The sequence below is a fragment of the Symphodus melops genome (genome assembly GCF_947650265.1).
Source record: "Symphodus melops genome assembly, chromosome: 1".
In the NCBI taxonomy this organism is placed as follows: Eukaryota; Metazoa; Chordata; class Actinopteri; order Labriformes; family Labridae; genus Symphodus; species Symphodus melops.
Genome location: NC_136691.1, coordinates 8,438,188 through 8,458,129, shown reverse-complemented (window position 1 = coordinate 8,458,129; position 19,942 = coordinate 8,438,188). Strand labels below are relative to the sequence as shown.

The window sequence follows — 19,942 nt, the reverse complement described above, 5'->3', positions numbered from 1 at the left end:
AATCTGTGAGGAGTAAGGGTAATTTCGATGGGTGTGTGTGTGTAAGTGGAACAGAGAGAAGGTCAGAGGGTCTGTGGAGAGGAGGAAGATGATCTCTGTGCTCCAGCAGGGCACAAAGCGAGGGCGCGAGCTACAGGAGTGCTCTCCCTTACAATGCGCCCTGAGGATCGTTAAGTGATTGTGTTACAGAGAACAGGTGAACTGCGTCTCTCTGCCTCATCTTTTATATTTTCCTCTCTATTATGATTTACAGGGCCATTCTTCTCTTCTGCCGGCCTCGCCATAACTTGTGCTGTTCTTTTGAAGGCAGCCTGCTCATAGCTATTGTACCTGGCCAGCTTTGAAGTGCCTAAGTCTTAAATGATGATGAGACAAGGAGAGTGCTTTTCTTTAACAGCCAGGGTAAAGGAGGCTCTTGTTTCTGACAGGTGTCTTTTATAGAAGGGAGTGTGCTGGACTGGTGTTTTGTTGGGGATCAGGTTCCAGCCTTCCCCATCACCTGCTAATTGAATAACATTAGCTTGCCATCTGTGGAGATTTACTGGAACTGACCTCAGTGGACTGTTTAGATTTCAGATTAGCAATGTGTATGTCAGAAAGAGTCATGTAGAGAATTGCCATTTTTAGTTTTTAGGGGTTTTTTTTTTTTTGGGGGGGGGGTCAAAAAGACTTGTGGTGACAGACTATGACTAAAGGTTTTCACCCCCATCCAACAGGAGACTGCGACATCCTACAGTATCATTTTGTTACTTTATTGTAATTGTTACTTTGCATTTTGGTTTCCAATGATACAGTTTCATGATGTATTTTATATTTTATCTCTGAATTCGGTCACAAGCAAACTCCCGTAAAGTGAAAATCTGCACACCAAACAGTGATGAATTAATGTGGACGGATTTTATGTACGATAACATCAGGCTTAACCTTTGGAAATACACGAAAACATGATCAAGCCAATAACTGATCTATTTGATAAGGGTTTTGTACATTCCTTTATGTGTCACTTTGACATTTCTGCCTCCACGTATGTTCGATGGACAGAATGATATTGCGTTTATTTCACAGTATATAAAAGAAATTTAACAAGATCTCATTTAGAATGATAGCCAATGTCATTCTGAACTGTTTACTTTCGAACAATTTATCTTTTAACCCAAATAAACCATGCCTTTAAGGCTTTTGAACATGTGTAATTTTCGATGAATAGACCCTCTAAAAACTGGGAAATAAAAGCCCGAGTGGCTCCTTAGAGTAAGTAATGAATTACCCTTGAGCAAGGCGTGCCCAACTGCACCGGAGGCTCTAAGGCTGACAATAAGACAGAATTATATCTCCTGAGTTCCCACCTCGACTACATTGCAATTTCTCATCGTGATCTGACCTAGATAAATAAGGTAGTTCAAGGACTTTGGCGAAAGCCTATTCCCACTCATGTACACTAAACCCAGTGAGGGACTCCATTCATGTGGAAAATAATCACATCAGCTGTTATCTCTTCATTAGCTCCAGTCTAAACAGTGCGTCCGCCTTTGGTGTGTGTGTTCATGAATGTGTCTGAAAGAGACACTGCAACACTTAGAGTATGCATAGACATGCATGCCCTTATAGGGCCAACGTCACCTTTGTGGTTGTGGGTGTCTGTGTACCCCAGCTTTGCATCACTGATTCCAATTCCAATCCTTGAGAAGATCTAGAGCCAGATAGCGGAAACACGTCGGCCGCTGCGGGCCATGGCCATCTGGGCCTGGAGTGGCCCAGGGTGGCGTTCTCTTGGGTAGGGGGATGTTTGAGCTGTTTTGTGTTTTTGTGTGTTTGTGTTTGTGTGCGTGTGTGTGTGTGTTGGGGGGTTGTGAAGTTGTAGGACAGTATTACAGGATAAGGGGTGTGTTATTGGGAGGCTGGGCAGAATAAATACACCCCTCCTCCCCTCTATCCATTCGCCTCAAGCTTGTGGTATGATGGAGAGGGGAGGACTGAACACACAGCTGTCCTCGGCCATTATCAGTGATGGATGAAGCCAGAGCAGAGCATCAATGGCATGCCCGGCGCTCACTCACTCGATGTCAGCGTATTGGTGTATGTGTGTCTTATTTAACAGTGTGAGAGTGTATGTGTGTGTGTGTGAGTGTGTGTTAGAGACAGAGAGAGACAGAGAGAGAGAGGGGAAGGACAAAGATACAGAGAATGTGATCGCGTGCCAGGAATACCCTGATGATGCAAATTAATCATTGAGTTTTCATTCAACAGAGTGAAAGGAACAAAAGAGGAAGCATGTGCTCAATAAGTTTGCTGTAGTACATCATTGTGTTGTTTGAATGTATTTAAAGTGGGCAAGGTCTTATCTATGCAGCTGTGCCAACTGCCAAGCAATTTTCTTTTTACAACCCTACGTAAAACATTATGTGAGTGCAGCATATGTCTTATAATAGAATGTGGTTTTAGCAAAAACTTTGGGCACTCAAGAGCAAGGAATATTTGGCAGAATTCATGTATCTCCTTAAAAGTTCCAGGAAATAGGAATTTGCTCATGGGGGCAAAATAAAACTAATCAAATATATTGCAAAATTGCCACATTACTGTGCAGACCCTTCGAAGGATGGTGAATTAGAGAGGTTAAAGGCCCTGGTCAAATTAACAACATTGGGGTTTTTTTGTTTCTCTTTGTCAAAGTGTCTTTGAGTTTCTTGAAAAGTGCTATATAAGTCAAATCTATTGTTATTATTGTGTTGAACATCTTTTCTAGATTTGTTTCCTGGATGTTATTGGAAATCGTGATGATGGAATTTCAAGGAAAGATGTGATGGCAAATTCAGAGGAACTAAAAAATGAATCATCGTTCCGACTAACTTGTTCACACCAGGTTGTGTGATCATGCAAAATGTGGATGTTTTGGGCCGGTTCTGCCACTGCTGTAACAGATGTAACAGACCAAATGGTGAATTACTCTAAATTTGGTTTCTGGGACTTATGTTGTGTCTTCAACTCTTTGCCTCAGTTTTCTTTTCAAGGTGGGGGTTGATATGAAGTTCAAAAAAAAAAAAAAAAAAGTTTTTTTTTTTTTTTTGCCGTTTTATATAGCCTCTATACATGGGATGATGTGTGCACTGCTGCTGCGCCACCAGAAAAAATCACGAAGAAGAGAAGAAACAAAAAGAAAAATCACTTCCTAGTTTAAAATCAATGTCCTTTAAGGTCGTATTGGAGGACGCTGAAAAGTGCTGGCAGGGCCTGGGAAGTGGAACTGTAAAATTAAGCTTCTGTTTGATGCAGATTTCCAGATTGATGTTGAACGCTCCAGGTAGTTCAGACATTTAACAATGAGCAATGCATCGGTGGATTGTATTTGAAGTGTGTGCGGAGGTGGGGGGCGTCTGGGTAAAATCACGTTCAATGTTGATTGTCCTCTCCCAGTCCACCAATTAAACTAATCAATGCCACGCCTGAGTTACCACAGCATTGTGATTAGTGGTCTGTTCTTCTGGCCATCGTTTACATTGGCCTTTGACTCGAGAATACTATTACCTTACCCTTACAATGATAAAGCTACTGCCCCTCCAAATCTAATTCTTAATAATTAACCTTGTGTGTAATCCTGAGAGCTTGCTGACGGATGTCCAAAATGCTAACTCAATCCACAACCAAGGTTTTATGATTAGATTAGTGTGCAGTGACTCACATTCACACAATGGCCTCATCTGACTCAACAGCTGTCAAACACAAGACATGGACATAAGCCACCAATTAAATATGCTAATATGTTTCATCCTCTTAGACAGGGTGAATTATGTGTATTATGAGACTGAAGTCAGGCGGGTCAGTTGTCCTAATTCCCCCAATTTTCATTCGTAATTAAAAGCTTCATTTCGTCAGAGTCAGCTTGTCAGAACACACGAGTCTACAACAGTAACAACTGCTGGGAGAAGGGGAGGAGAGGGTGAGTGATCTGGTTTAAGCACAATCTAATAAGAGGCAGTGATTTGCATCTGTGTTGGGTCTGAGTGCAGAAGCAGGCTGGTGTTATTAAAATTGAGACTGGTGGTTCTGTCTGGAGCTCACTGATCCATCAGAGGGAAGTGACAGCCATGCAGACAAGCCTGTAATGGACTGGTCATGGACCAAAGACACACCAGAGAATACAATCACACAAAAGGATGGAAAAACCAGTGCAGCTGGAAGAGGAGACTGCATATGGAGACATTTATAAAAAAACAAATAATCTATGAAATATTCGACAAGATTCTTAACGGTTATATTCACTGTGAATCATCTACATGAACACTCACAAAAAGAGAAAGAACCGTCTTTTATTGCCGTTCGAAATTGAACATGACATTTCAGAAGAAGCTGCTTTGTCTTGCACACATCTATGATCTATTGTTTGAAAGCCTTTTCACAGGTCCAGATATGTCACCTACTGACCCCCCTGTCCTCTTCTTGTCCCATTGGTGAACAGATGAGTGCAGGTCCGAGTGATAATGACTTGGGAATATTGAAAAAGAAGAGTAACCCTGCCGTTTCCAGCTCTCTACGATTCATTAACCCGATTTCCACTGAGCTCTGTCCCACATGTGTCAACGAGACGCCTGCTGAGGATTCTGCCATCCCGCCGGGCCCAGTCCTCTGCCCTGTCGCACTCCAGTTCACCATCAAACCGACAGATAACTGTCGAGAAAGCAAGGTTACCCCCGATGTGTCAGTGACCTTGTTCTCCAGCTCTGTTATTTTACCTCAGAGTTGCTTACCATTATATATATTTTCTGCTGTCAAGCATCGCGTTTTTGGATTCATTGCTCTCCAGAAGTGAAGGCGTTTTAATGATAAAGAGCAAAAACTCTTAGAGATAATGAGATTTGGAGCCTTTATTGTCTAAGTAGATAGATTAGCAAGAATTGATATGTTGCTTTAAAAAGCAGAAGTCATAATCGATTAACAAAAGCTATGAATCTAAAACATCATATATCGTGTCATTAGTAGTTAAAGTAAAAAAAAAAATTGATCATCGTTATCTCATTTACATTTCAACCACAAAATATGAGACCCTACACTTATTCGGGCCGTTTGTGTATAAACATGCATATCTTTGGTAAGGACTACAAACATTTGTCAATATTCCTCGAACTACACATCTCGGGAATGCTGAGAAAAAAGAAGGGAGTTTCGGCGGTATTGCGATTTTTACATATCTTCTGATATGACTCATCCAATCCCAGCTGAGAACTGTTTCCCAAATTTGATGGAGATTTTTCAAAAGAAAAACAGCTGAACGTTTTCATTCAGAGTATTGTGTCTTTGTTGGGCTGTGGGGGCAGACTCTTGCTGAACAGGCAAAATGTCCCTCAACTGCCTCAGTACATCCTGCTTTCGCCCCCAATCCAGGCCTTCTGCAAACCCCCCTGGGGCAGGCAAAGAGGGATTTGCAGTGTACACAGTCATCACCGAGGCTTCAGCAATGACTGAGAGGGTCAGTGGATGAATAAATGGCCTGACTGGCCTGACAACTAAGATTTTATTGACTCTTTAAACCAGATTTCCTTTGTTTGGTTTTTAAAAAATGGCAACACATTCTTACCACAGAGACATAGAAGTTCATGAAAATACAAAATGAGCAAAGAAATACATAAAGATTTGTATGAATAATTGCTCTGGATTTAAAATACCACATACATCTTAGTTTGAATCTGAGGTGAACCACCTTTAGCCCATTTCACCGTCAGCCTTCCTTGCAAGCGTAAAGGCCAAGGGTCAGACCCTTCCATGCTCTCCAGTGATCAAACAGTTGGCCCCCAGCGGACCCCAAATGACCGTTAAATCATTTCTTATTTCGTTCTTATTTCCTAATCTTGAGGGCAATCTTTTGGCGGCATATTGACCTATAAAATCAAGGGGACACTTATGGTGTTGATTTTTGAGGAATGTAGTAACGAACATGGCCTCCATTCAAACTCAAACTCATTGATTAGTAAGCCAAATCACTGGGGAGTCTGGAAAGTCTGCTTATAGGCCTAAGGTGACACTGACGCTCCACAATTAGCCTTCTGGCAATATGTCTCTCATTGAGTTGAACGGCAGAACACTACAGCGTCTGAATGGGCCATCCATTCAGCCTTCAGCAGAGGATGGTTTAGTTTAGGCTAATTTAGTTTACAGGCAGACAGTGTTTATTGGACCAGAAAACCATTTGTTATCTGTTTCCTCTGCAGAAACAGCCATGAATCAATCTCGATACAAATGTACAAACACAGAAGCGCCTCGGTGATTACTCCAAATAAACAGTACTCACACTCACACACATAAACACACACACAGAAAGCGAGGCTTGGGTGTGCACTCACATACCCACAAACTGGCTCAAAAAAGGCTTTACTTTAAAAGAGTAGTAATCATAATACATGGCCTCACTGTGTTTACTGCAGGCCAAGTTTTTTTTTTTATAAAGACCACAATAAATCCTACCGTCATGTAACGGAGCCTTTATAAAGAAGTCATCAAATGCACATGATGGCATCCCGATACATGGTGCATTGATGCAACATCAGTTAATCACAGAAAGCTGAACCTAACATTTTGTTGGCCTAATGTTTCATCCCCCTGTTGATGAAAAATGTAAAAACTAGACCATCTCAAGCAATCCCTAAAGCAGACCCTTACTTTGACCCTGATGGTGACAAAAGACCTGAACCTTGAAGTCATAAATTCAGACCAACTGTTCTTGTGGCTGTGACAAGGTGAGGTCAGATATGTCTATGGTTCCTGAACATCTCACATAATCTTTTCCGAAAAAGTAACGCCATTTTTCAGAATGTTCTTCTTCGTTGTGTTTTGCTGGTCTTGTTGGTTTTGTAATGTTTGGTCTGTATCCATAAGCTAAAAAAAAAAATCCAGAAAATACAAACAAAATGAAAGCAAGGTACGACGCCTTTTATCTCAGTTTTCCCAATCGGACTCAGGTGGCATGTCTTTGCTTCTCGTCCCTCTCTCTCTCCATTTCTTTTCATCTTTCTGCTTGAACCTTCTCAATACTTTTTAAGGACCCGAACAATACTAAAACAGAAACATCTCCAAAAGATTGTGCTAAGTTTGTCCAGAGAGTTTAAATGCTGTGATTCAAATTTTTAAAAAGTCCTTTTCTGTCTTGTCCTTGAATTGACCTTTTACTATTCATTCATTTGCTTTGAAGTTCATTACAACTTAGAGTGACTCCTCTTTTGAGGTTTGTCCCGTCTTTTCTTGGCCTTTTTCATTCTTGTGCATCTCTTTTATTTTCTTTAAAGCACTTTGTAACTCCTCTGAATAGTGCTTTTTAGATGACTCACTGACAGCTGAGTGTCTCCAAACAAAAGGTGCGTCGCTCGGTGATTGATACGCAAACATTAAAGTTACACACGGCCTAATGTACTGTCAAACAACGCAGCATGTGACAGCAAGTCCAGGCTGGTCGTGGACCTGCATGTGGCTTTAACTGTTAGGTGTCATGTTGTGTAGGTGCTCAGGCGCTGACACACACATTGAAAGGACACTTGGCACAGCAGGCTAATTGCCAGAAGCTGGCCTCAAAACAATGGATTCAAAGGAACATCTAACTTACTCAGAGGAGCGCACTTATGTAATCAATGCCCACAGAACAATGGCATTCAAAATCAATAAAGGACAGAGGACGTGACAGTAGGACAGGGTGAATGAAGGATGTGAATGGATGTCAGTAGAGATATATTATATCAGTGGAGGCTTCCTGCGATTCATGGCCCCTGAAAGGTAAACTGTACGGGGTTTATTTGTTTTAATAATTAGACCTCCGTGGAGGGCTTTTTCTTCTCCCCCCCCCCCATCCTCTCGATATCTTAATCATTGCTTTTCTCTCTCTTTTTATATCTTCTTTTCTTTCCCTTTTTTCCCCCCTTCCCTCTTTCTTACTCTTTCTAGGTGCTGTGTTGTGCAGCCAAGGCCGTTTCTTCCTCAGAACACGCTCTTGAAAGGCTATTCATGGATTCTTCAATGAAACCCTATTACATTTGTGTGGAGTGCTTGTGTGTGTGCGTGTGTGTGTGTGTGTGTGTGCGTGTGCGTGTGCGTGTGTGTGTGTTAGAGGGAGAGAGAGGGACGAAGAAAGAAAAATAAAGAGAGGGAAAGGTATTCTGGGGGCCGGGCTACAGTACCATCTGTATGCAAATCTTCTCCGACTTTGGTCAACTTTGATCAAACACTCAGGCCTCCTTTTCTCTCCCTCCCTAACTCCCTCCCTTTCCTCTGTCCACTATGTGCTCTGCAATTACTGTAGCTCCGCAGCTCTTTGTCAGGCCTGCATATTACCCAGCTAGGGCAACGGGTTACCTCGAGGAACTGCCCCCCCTCCATGAAACACACGCACACACATTCATCTATGTTTTCTGCCCCAATACCCCTGCTATCTTCTCTTTATTGGCCTCATCTTCTCTACCCACCACAACCCCGACACACATCATTTGAGCCCCTGTGCTGGACCCAACAACAGATGGTAACAGCCCCCTCACACACACACACACACACACATATATAAACACACTCCCTCACAGATAGCAGGGCTCTTGGCAAAAAGGAAGGCAAGTTTGGCGCATGGGTGACGGGCATGCCTTTTACAGAGGTTGGGCACATTCGAGACACACACACACTTGTTTATTCACACACACACACACACACACACACACACACACACTGAAGCCATTGTGTCCACCATATGGGAAGGTTAACATGCTGAATACAGATCAGGTGCCCGACAGAACAATAAAAAAAATGTTGTGACAAGTGTTGTCAATTAATGCCGGCAGGGATGAAGATCTCAAAACAAGACGAGAAGACACACACGCGCGCGCACACACATACACACACACACACACACACACACACACAAACACACACAAAAAGACAAACATGCTGTATTTTGTTGTGTTGCTTTCATGCACATCCATCAGTGGGGTGTAAGCCCATTAGAGTCGAGTCGTGTGTGTGTCTGGGCAGCTCCAGCCAGGCACTCAGTGGGCAGAGGGATAATGGGTATTAATCAGGGAAAAGCCACGGCCATATGTCTGTTTAACGTAGGAGATGGCTACTCGCTGGACGTCAGCGCTCCTCTGAAACAATTAGCCTCGTATCGCCGAGTCGAAAGCTTAACTGTAGCTGAAGCGTGTGAGCATATTAGTGTATGGTAGGGGGGCTGAGGAGGAGGTGAGGGAGTACGTTTTTTGTTTGTTTAACACAGAGAGTGTAGATGGAAAATGTGATACTGGACACGCTGAAGATTTGTGTATGGTTCTGTGTGTTTGATCAACACAAAGCACATGCGTGGGTGTTCAATATCTTAGTTAACGTCCCATCGGCAGCAAACTGTGTCATTTGGCTTAAACACTTTGTTTCGTCTTTTCATTTTTATGTGGGTTGTTATTGTCCATGAACTTGTTTTCATCCTATAACTTAGCAGGATAAGCCATCAGGCAGATGGTTAGGGGAAGTCCCACGAGAGGACACACACTCACATACACCCACACACACACACACACACACACACACACACATACATGCACACGCACTCTCAGAGATACTGGACTCCTGTCCCATACACACACACACGCATACACGCACAGTAAGTGTGCAAAAAGACACCAGACCTACCAGCCTCCTGTTATGTAATCCACCAGTTACACTCCCCCCACCAAGAGGCTCAGTCTTGGGCTGTCTAAACTCAAAACTAAGTAATCAGTCTTGGTATAGCCCTGTCTGTTACAGAGTGTACATACCTCTGCTTCATTATGCTCCTGCTTTAGATCAGTCTGAAAAAGCATGACGCTGACAAAGTAAAGATCGGTGTGTTTGATTCAGCTTCTATCGCTCGAAAGGAATATGTTGGTTTTGCAGAAGAAGAAGAGTCACCCTGCCGTATGGTGTTTCGCAGTCATTGCTTTCCGAGATAAAAGGATTAATCAAAGTCATCAACAATGTGTGTTTTATGTCCTGTTAATTCCCTTCTTGCAGAGTCTCTTTCTCTTTCCCTCTGTGAACACACTGTTGTGCTGAAAGGCTCCTCAGACCGTGGCAACAGATTTTTCTTTCAGCCATCTCCAAAAAAACGCTCAGCCAGACTCCTGAGTGGCACATATTTGGGTTAAGGCCCAGCAATGGAAGCGCAGAGGGGTGGAGAAAGAGAAGGAGGAGGAGGAGGCCAAAGCCATGTGGCTGATGTTGGTAAACAGTATCCAGCCTCGTCCTGGCACGGTGGCAGGCCGCAGAGTTCAGGCGCCCGGGCCACACACAGATTGGGACAAAAGGTAGACTCACATACACACATTTGCATTCATACACATGCACGTACGCACACATGCAGGCAGGCAGAAATACACAGACTACAAACAGACAAATAAAAGACTCACTCTCGCTGTCTGCCACTCAGCAGCTGCTCCAGTTTCCATGGCAACAGCCTGAACAATGTAGTAGGAAGGGCTGTGTCGGTGAGGGAGGGAAACAGAAATAGAGAAAGAGGCGAGTGTGTGCAATCGAGCACTTGAAGTGTGTGTGCGAGTGTGTAGGTGTGTGTGTGGGTGGGTGTGAGAGGCTACCAAGGGGGAGGTAGCTGCAGGGTGCTGAGACAGAGAGGATTCAGAAGACACATTCTTTATTTCTTTGTCAGGATGGGTCTTTTGGAGCAACAAAACAAACACTGAAAACTGTAAAAAAAATAGCAAAAAGAAAAACAGAAACAGACAAGTATGAGCGAGGGCGGTAGGGTTTAGTGATTTCTTTGGTTTCAGAAGCAATAAAAGAATCCACAAATGCAGAAAATAGGATTTTATGATGTCTATTTATTTTTCAAAATGAGGTATTTCAAAGTGCTATGAGTTGCAGCACTAAATGTACATTTTAAAAGTGAAAAAAAAAAAAAAAAAAAACATCTTTCATCCGTTTACCCAGTTCTATGCACCCGATAGTTACAAATATAAACAAAAGGAGAAGAAAGTAAAAAGAGCAGGTACATGAGGATAGAACACATTTTTTTCTGTACAAAAGAATTATCTGAGATAGGAGAAAAAAATGACGAGATAAAGTGATATCTACTGAGAACTCATTTTCATACGAAAATATAAGTATCAAATTTAGTATGTATCAGGGTCACACTAAAAGCATAAAGGTGTGTAGAATTAGTAATATGATACAATACAAAGAAAAGAGAAGAGAAAAAAAAACAATATATTGTTATATTACAAAGTTCATGACTCTCAAAAATCGAGGCCTTACAGTACTTTAAAGATATATAAATTCCAGTCTAGTTATTGGCAGCTTCCTGACATGTATAAAAAAAAAACAAGGACAAAATGTTTTACAAAACAAGGCAGATCTGAGTGTATTTTTGTCTGTACACTATTGTTATATACAAAAGTGTCGGCTAGCAAGGTGCACAGTTATACATCCACTGAACTTGGTTTGAGCACCAGTGTGTGAGGAGTGAGCGAAAGAGAAACCTGTAGTGGCATCGTTTCTGTGAACCATGACACCTCAAACGTCATCATAGTCTCTTCAGTTTATTAATTTTTTTTTTTTGCAGTGGTGAAGGCAAAGTTAAGTGTGCACTGCTTCTTGTACGTGAACTCTCCAAGCAAAGTGCCCTCAGACATCCATCCATCCATCATGTGGGAATCGCACAGATTCCAGGCTGGTGTCACAGTGAGTACAAAACAAAAAAACAAGATACAAATAGAAATGATTTAAAAACCAGAGGAAGGGAAGACCATTAAAAAAAAACAAGGTGTGTCCTCTCTGCTTCCTCTTTCTTTTCTTTTTATCTTTCCTCAATGTGACTGGATTGAAAAAGTAAACCCTAAACATTCTTTACGTCAACAAATGTGCAAAAAAAGTGGCGGCAGTGAAAGTCCAAGCATCCCTCCGGCAAACCCTCCCCTCCCCTTTCTTCTTCTCCTGCAGGTGTGTGTGTGTCGCCTGAAGATAAACGTCCTCTGAGATGAACAGATATGCAGGCCTATGTGTGTGTGCATAAGTGTAAAGGCCTGTGTGTGTGTGTGTGTGTGTTTGTGTACTTGTGTTTCAGACTCAGTTGAGGTGGGGGGGTGGGGGGGGGGTTCTCCAGGGTATGTGTGAGTGTTTCCGTGTTGTAGTGGTTGTCTGTTAGCGAGTCCTTGCATGCTCCAGCCGTCGCATCAGCTGCTGCCTGCGGGCCTGGAGCCTGTCCTTCTCCTGCTGCAGCCTCATCTCCTGCGTCTCCAGCGAGCTCACATATTCGGTAGCCTTCTTCAGAATCAGCACCTTTGCCGCCTTCTCGTTGTGCGCCAGCTCAGGCACGTGGTCGCGCAGTGTCAGGAAGCTGGAACGCAGGTCATTGCGACGCTGGCGTTCGAGGATGTTGTGGTTACGCCGGCGCTCGCTGTCCTCTGAATCAGAGCTGCCGCGCGGGCTGCTGTCCCCACTTGCGCTGCGTTTGCTGCGCGCCCCTGACATGCTGGTGAAGGAGCTACAAGACGTGGAGGAAGACGAGGAGGAGGAGGATATGGTTCTGGTTGGGGGTCGTGGGGTGTCTAACGTCTTCTGTTTCTTTGAAGGTGGTGTTGGATCGTCGTCTGAGGCGTACGGCGAGGGGGCTGCATAATTGTGTTGCTGCTGGTGGACTGAGCTCCTCTTCAGGATCAGTTCCTGAGGTGCCCGGCTGACAAAGCGGCTCACAAGACCACTGGACCCTGAGACCGCTCCCCTCGAATCTTGGCTTTTTGGGTGCACAGAGATGGTGACAGTGCCTGTTGCCATGGGCGACGCCTTGCTGATTGTGGAGCGCCTTTTTTCTACTGTGACCACGTCGATCTCCTCCTCCTCTTCCTCATCCTCGTCCTCATCCTCGTCCTCATCCTCATCTTCATCCTCTGCTTCTTCATCATCATCGTCATCTTCGTCTTCTGGGGGGAAAAAAAGAAGAAGCAGAATGTGAGTGACTCAATCGCTTTGACACACCAAGTATTCCCACAATGCCATGCATGCGTACCAGCAGGTGACAGGTATGTATGTGAGTGTGTATGTATGGGAGATCAGGAACGTGTGTATTTGTGTATGTGGGAGCGAGAGTGTTGCTCAACGCTGTTTTCATAAGCAGAACCCTCTTAATGCTTAGTGTCAGTCACTCCTCAGCTAATCTAGCTTGCAGGCGTCGACATGTTGAGTCTCAGTGCTGAACAGACAGACTCGATCCCTCCTTCAAAAGTTCTTCTAATCTTCTCCGGTGAGACGAGACGCTTTAATACAGATGCCTTCAGTCTATCAGAGCAGTTTCAGTCTGTCTGAGGCATTAAGAACTTCACTTTGGTATCAGAGGAATTAAGAAACTTCACATGAACTCTGACCTTTTCTAGCCTAAAAAAAAAAAGTCCTGCTTCTTTTGCAGCATTTGCTTAATACCTGAGATTTTGAAATCTTTGCCAAGCAGCTGAGTTTTATCACAAACCCGTGCCTTTGAAGACGAGAGGAAGTGGGCCAATGGTGAAGCACACAGAAGTGTGAGGCCTGGTTTAAAAAAAAAATGCCTTTGTGATAATGATGGCTCTCATTATCAGCTCAGGAGCATGTGAAGAGTGTGGCATTTTACAGCTTACAGTAACCCACTTCAGACAGGGCTGCACCAGGATGCTGTCACACACACACACACACACACACACACACACACACACAGAGAGAGCATGCATACACAGTCTGGCTGCTGCCATCAAAACAAAGCTGGGCACAGCTGGCTGGATGAGGAGGCGTGGCCAGCTTGCCACATGTGAAGCTGGGATTTAGCTGTACAGTGTGTTTTTCTCTCTCAGAAGGGAGCAGCTCATTTGTTAAAGCTGAAAATGCATAAATAAAAGAAAGGGAACATGTCTGCATATGGAGATAAAAAAAAGTGCCTTAAGCAGTAGATAAAGTGTTTTTTGTAGGCGCACAACCCAAGTATCTGCTTACATGAAGGTCTCTTCAATAGAGAGATTGATCTAGATATAGGGATAATAGTGTTTTTAATTGGTCCCTTTGATCAGAAACTACAAAAAAAACAGAACAGAACGCTGAGAGCGGCGGAAGCACTTTTACGCGCCCCAGGATGGTGGTGGTTCGGCAGGCGATCAGATCACCACCCCCTTTTTTAAGCCTCAGAGCTGGAACGGCGCCAGGAAGACAGCTGTCGAGATGGAGCGCTTGTTTCAAAGCTGTCGTCCCCCTGAAAGACGAAGCCAGCAGCCTGCCAGGGTCCTCCTCCGTGCTCCTTTTTCTTAGCTTTTGAGGAGGTGTTTGGCAAGGCCGGCTGAGTCTGCCCTCTGTGCCAAGCTGGAGGCCTTTGTACTACTGTTTCACTGCAAAAACATGCTGATAAGAGCTCGTGTGTGTTTGTTTAGGGAACTCATAGGTGGTAATAGATGTGAGATGAAATCTCAGGGCGATTAAATAAGCTCAGATATCATTTCTTAATATTTCTTTTTACACCTCAAAACAATCAGGGAAGACGGTTGTTTCTTTTTGTGTTTGGCTATCTTTGTGCTACAATATTGCAATCTATTTTTTCCTGGGGGCTAATGTTAGTTATGTACTCTACTCAATGCGACAATTTGTACACACTGTCCAAATAAGTGCCAATTTCTCCCCCACTGTGCGTAAATTGTCCCCTTAATCCATGCGTAATGAGAGCACTCGCGTGCCGTGAACCTGACACTTTATTTGGTCATCGCATTATAGAACACCTTTTCATCTATCCCCTCCAGCAACCTGCTCCGGCTGCTACATTCACTGACTGTGTACTGTCTTTTTGTTTGGATCGGATGCCAACTGAGTTCAAGAAGGCACACAATTCCCCATTTTACTGCCATCTGCCGGATGAAGAGCCCGCTGATTACATAAACCTCGTTCACTGTGTCACTTTACTCCACTCTCAGTTTGCTGTGTTTGTGAGATAGAGTGCGTGTGCGTGGAATGTAACAAGATAATCCGATTCTGGGCCAGTCATATGAACAAGCTCCACCCAGTACCAAAACAACAATAAAAAAACAAGATTTCTCAATTTTGTGTAAATTCTTGGCACCAGATTAGTCTATCAAAAAATGACAACAAATACTTTTAGTACGTATTCAGATGCTTACCAGAGTCACTGTTTACATTCGAGTGCGTTGTTGATGTGTCAACGGTCCCGGATGAGTCCCTGCTCCCGTTCTTCTTGTGGACCGGGAAAGGGAAGACTATTGTGGGGTCCACGCACTCTGACACAGAGCTGCGGCTTACCACCTCCGGCGCCTTGACGCACACGTTCCTCCCGCCGCAGTTGCCGCCTCCTGTGGCTGTGGAAATAGCTTTTCCTAGTTTCTCTGTGACCACCCGCTCTAGCTTTTCCCTGGCGGAGAAGCCACTCCACATACAGTCCTGGAGAATGATGCTGTTGGGGTTAGTAGTATCCATAACTGAGCCGAACAGGTCCCCATCGTCGGACGCCCCCCAAATATCGTCCTCGGGCAGGAGCAGCAGCTCGGAAGCCCAGTCCAGAGGGTCCCCTAAGCCGAAGCCCAGAGGGTCTACTTCCGGGGAGGCAGTAGCCGGCTCCCCCGGTAGCGCGGCCCGGCTTGGGGAGAGGGGTGGTGTGGGCAACAACTCGAATTTCTTCCAGATGTCCTCCCCCGGTGGCGCAGAGTCGGGACCACAGAAGTAGAAGTCATCCTCATCCGGGTAGAAACACGGTTGTAAGGAGTCAAACTCCATATCGGAGTTTTTACTTATGATCGCTGGCATTCTATCCCACAGTCGAAAAACCTGTTAAGAAACAAAAGACACTTTAGTTCTCCAAAAAACAACAACAAAGCAATCTCTGAGCACTCCCTCTCCTCTTTCACACCTGAAAACGACTCATGAGTCAAAGCCCACACACAGACACACAGTCTGATCCACTGAATTCCACACTCACTCCTCTGTAGGGTTTAAAAAACCGCACAAATCTCAAAGGAGAATATGCGTAAATGTGACCATGACGCACAAACTGTGCAAAAACGCACTGGACACAACACTGGTTATTCATGCCAGAAAGTGGGATTAAGACTTAAAAGACATGTTTACAGAAACACATGGCTGACAACAATCAAACTGACAATGTTTTCTGTAAAAAAAATTTTTTTAAAAAAGAGGCAAAAAAAAATCTGCATTTAACCGCTATATGAGTGAAATGCTCACCTTTTCCTGCCTCGGGATGATAATGTGTAAGCCAATTCTTCTCGTATCTCGCAGTGAGTAATACAGACACCAGATTTAGAGCAGTCATCTACTTTGGGAGTACAGATAGTCCTCTGACACACATTGTGGCTGGTTGCAGAGTGTTATACACTGAGTTCTGCGGGACGAGAGCTGGCTCCTCCCTCTCAGGCTGGGGGTGTGTGTGTGTATGGGGGGGGGGGGGTGTACAGTTGGGCTCTTTGGGTTTGTTGCGACGCGGGAGACAGGCTGGCTTGGAGATTTTCTTTCAAGGTGAATCTAGAAAATAGCCTAAACATCGCAGCAAGAATGAAAGCAAGTAAAAAAAACAAACAAGGTGGCGTAAAAGAAAGAAAGGGGGGGTGTGGGGGGGGGGGGTGTCTATTATTGACAGTCTCAGGAAAACTGCCTGTTCTCTCTCATCATTCCTGTCAGACTCTTGATCAGCCATGAAACAGTCGAATAAACCTAGGGGCTATTAGTGATTGCTCAAAGGCATTAAAGCAGCCTAGATGTTACTGCTAACCTTTAAGGTTTAAATCGTCCAGGTGAAGGGCACCAATAAAATCCCCCCCCCCCCCCCCCCCCCACACACACACACACACACACACACACACACACACACACACACACACACACACACACAAATACTTAAATATAACTGATTTACATTCATAAGGCGTTTTAGCTTCGTTGAAAAAAAAAAACCTTTCAAAAAATTGATATCTAAATGTCCTGTTGAAACACTCACGGATATTTGAATTTCTGTTATAAAATAATGTTCAAATGAATAACCATAACAGACTGTTGTGTATTCTTACACATAGAACCCTCCTCCTGCTTTCCTGTAAAGCTCTGATCATTTCTCTTTTGTCTGAGGGCCACCAGCATCCCTGGATGAGACGAATTAAGGCTCACTGCGCCCTCACACGGACACTCTGAGAACTGCAGCTTATAGAAACCGCACATCCGCACAACGGAGCGGAGCAGACAAAGACATACTAACGAGTCCATAGCAAAAAAAGGACAAAAACAACACTATGATGAAGAAATCATAAAAAAAAACGTCAGTTGTGCTATGAGGAGCAGCGTTTACTCAGAAAAAAGACAGAGAAGGAGCGGGATGTTTTCAGCTGTCTCCGGGATGACAGGATCCGAGAGGAGCATGTTACGTAACCGCGAGCGGTGGTTGTAGCCTGGAGTCATTCCCATTCCCTTTTCTAATGACAGCTTAGGAGGAATGGCGCATCTGTAATTATGCACACAGGCACAGGCGCACACACAGCTCCTGATATTGACATATCCAGGGAAAACGTTGAGAAAGCTGATCTCAAGTTAAAGGGCAGCTGGGAGGAAGAAAATGATCTTGTAATAATATTCTTTAGCCAGACAATAGAGACAGAGAAAACAGTTTGTGTTAATGATTTTTAGAGGTGTGTAATAATAGGCGTGGTTTATTGAACAGTTCATACTGTTAAATAAACTGTCATACTGTTCATACACAGGTATACATTGATAAATGTAGTAATTATATACAAAGAGATATTTAGGACTGTTGTAAAATTGCCACTTTTTAATTGCTGCCTGGAAAAAAAAGAAGGATTTTTTTCCCCCCTGCTTGGGGTTCACTTCAAACGACTGAAAGCGAGTGAAAAGTGAGAATCTGCAGCTGTTTAGTCCACAGAGGAGGAATAGCGGGGAGTTTCCTGGGACTGGCCTGTGTCAGCTCCCAGGAATTGGAGAGGGAAGATGGTTTGGGAGTAAAAAAAAAAAACTCCCCATAGGCTCTTGTCCTCTTCACTAACATCTTTTTTTTCCGTCTTCTCAAACTACAGTGAATTTCTGACCTTCTTGCAGAGGAACAGCAGCAGCTTCCTTTGCTGTGAGACAGGGCAGAGAGTGGGAGTGAGAACAGAAGGGAAAGGACAGGAAGCTGTGTACTGCTGCTTGTTTTCGGTGCAGCAGTAGAGTAAACACATACAAAAATAAGCAGATGGATGGAGGGGGAATAACGGTTGTATGCTGGAGTGGTTTGCCTGGAAATAAAGGCACTTGCCTTCACACTGATTTGCACATGTTCCCACCCATTGATTTGCACTGAAATTACCCAGATGTTGATACAATTATCTCTGTTTAATGCTGATTTGTATTCATAACAGTAAACCTCTTATAACTCACTTATACACATGCACTAATTAAAAAATGCACATGAGCTTGTAAATATTTTCCAAGTATTATTCAAATGAGTGATATAAATTAAGTAAGTTACCAGATTTGGAGAGAGGTTATTTTGTTGTTGCTAATTACACTTAAACTCTCATAAAAATAAGACAAAATGCTCCCAATGGGGCTGCTGAGCATTAATAAAATCTTTCCTTTTTTTTTTAATTTTTTTTTTTAAGAAAGACAGAGAGAAAAGGGCAGACTTAAACAAATGTGGACCAATGCACGCTGGCGTCTCCGCCTGTTGTTTTAATGTCTGTTATGGCATGCTCAGACTCCCTCCCTCCACTGCACCGGGACATGGATGGTTAAGCAATGAGGCCAGTTTTGATAAAAGATTCATATGTCACCCAGTGTATAGTGCAAAGACAAGCATGTTGTCAGTAAAACCTGCAGCAGTGACACAGGGGCCGTGTTGGACAGAGAGCACGCACATCGTTTCAGTATGTGTGTGTGTGTGTGTTGTTGTGTGTGTTGTTGTGTGTTTGGGTGTGAGGCTCTTATTGATGTCATCGTTTTATTTTCGGTGTAAACATTTCAGGATGCCGCTGAGATGAATAAATACTGCAGTTACTCGTATAACCTCAGCTCACCGTCGTTTAATATTCAGAGAGAGGAGAGTACATTGTGTTTGCTTGATACTGACGTGTGCTGTTCTCTGTAAAATAGTTGCAGAGGTTCACGTGAGCTCGCTGACTCTACTTATATAACTAAGCACATACAAAGCTGATAAACGCAGGTAACACACAAACAGAAACATACTGTTTTACACCACAATACCCAGTAGAATAGGTACTGTCTTGTGTGACCTGGTTTCCATTCAATCAGTGCTTTCATAAGTCCTAAATCCATGTAGTTTAGATTGGCCTACTGAATGAAAATATTGGCGAGTGAATCTCTTAGATTGTTGGACAAACTTTCCTCCTTCCTCTCTGAAGCTGACAGTGTAAAGCTATATGAAAAAGTGAGTGTGTGGCAGCAGACCCACTGAAAATGTTTCTTGCAACAATATTAACAAGACCAAACAGCCTAAATTGTGTTGAGCTAACAATATAAGTATTAACTGTATCATGCACATACAAGTATCCAGGGAATAAGGCCCCTTTTAATGTATGGAAAATGTCACTTTGGAAATAGTGAAATCATATTGAAGCTGAATGACTAATTATGGATCCATGTATCAGAGCTGCCTATAATATATTATGTTAATGTCAATTGGTGACATTCATAACCCAACAGGAAGCAGCTCACTTTCTCCTCTCAGTCTGCGTAAGGCATCAAGTCTCCTCTTCTTTATTCATGTCCAGTCCGATTCCACAGTGGCATCTTGTGCTCAAACACACCATGTTTGTCCACGATCCACATCATTACCTTTAAGTTCCAGCCAAGCCCTCCACCCCAGCCGGAGCCTACATCCCCCACCTTCCTCTTCCCCTTCCCCTCTCACCTTCACCTCACCCCAAACTTAACCAGGAATAATCTTTATATGCTTAAACCA

General features: G+C 43.6%; 1 protein-coding gene across 1 annotated transcript; it reads right to left on the bottom strand.

Moving 5' to 3' along the window:
- Positions 1-10,806: 10,806 nt before the first annotated feature.
- On the bottom strand, positions 10,807-16,331 carry mycn (MYCN proto-oncogene, bHLH transcription factor). The gene is made up of 3 exons (XM_079361656.1): positions 16,204-16,331; positions 15,129-15,789; positions 10,807-12,923 (listed from the first exon to the last, which is right to left on the bottom strand). The coding sequence occupies exons 2-3, from the start codon at positions 15,766-15,768 to the stop codon at positions 12,145-12,147; spliced, it is 1,419 nt and encodes a 472-aa protein (XP_079217782.1). The 5' UTR covers positions 15,769-15,789; positions 16,204-16,331; the 3' UTR covers positions 10,807-12,144.
- Between the last annotated feature and the right edge of the window lie 3,611 nt (positions 16,332-19,942).

Bases quoted from the DNA above. Each gene is read 5' to 3' on its own strand.
- mycn (XM_079361656.1), bottom strand. From the start codon at position 15,768: ATGCCAGCGATCATAAGTAAAAACTCCGATATGGAGTTTGACTCCTTA. The intron at 12,924-15,128 runs GTAAGCATCTGA...TTTTCCCCCCAG, and splicing joins GAATGTAAACAGTGACTCTG to AAGACGAAGATGACGATGAT.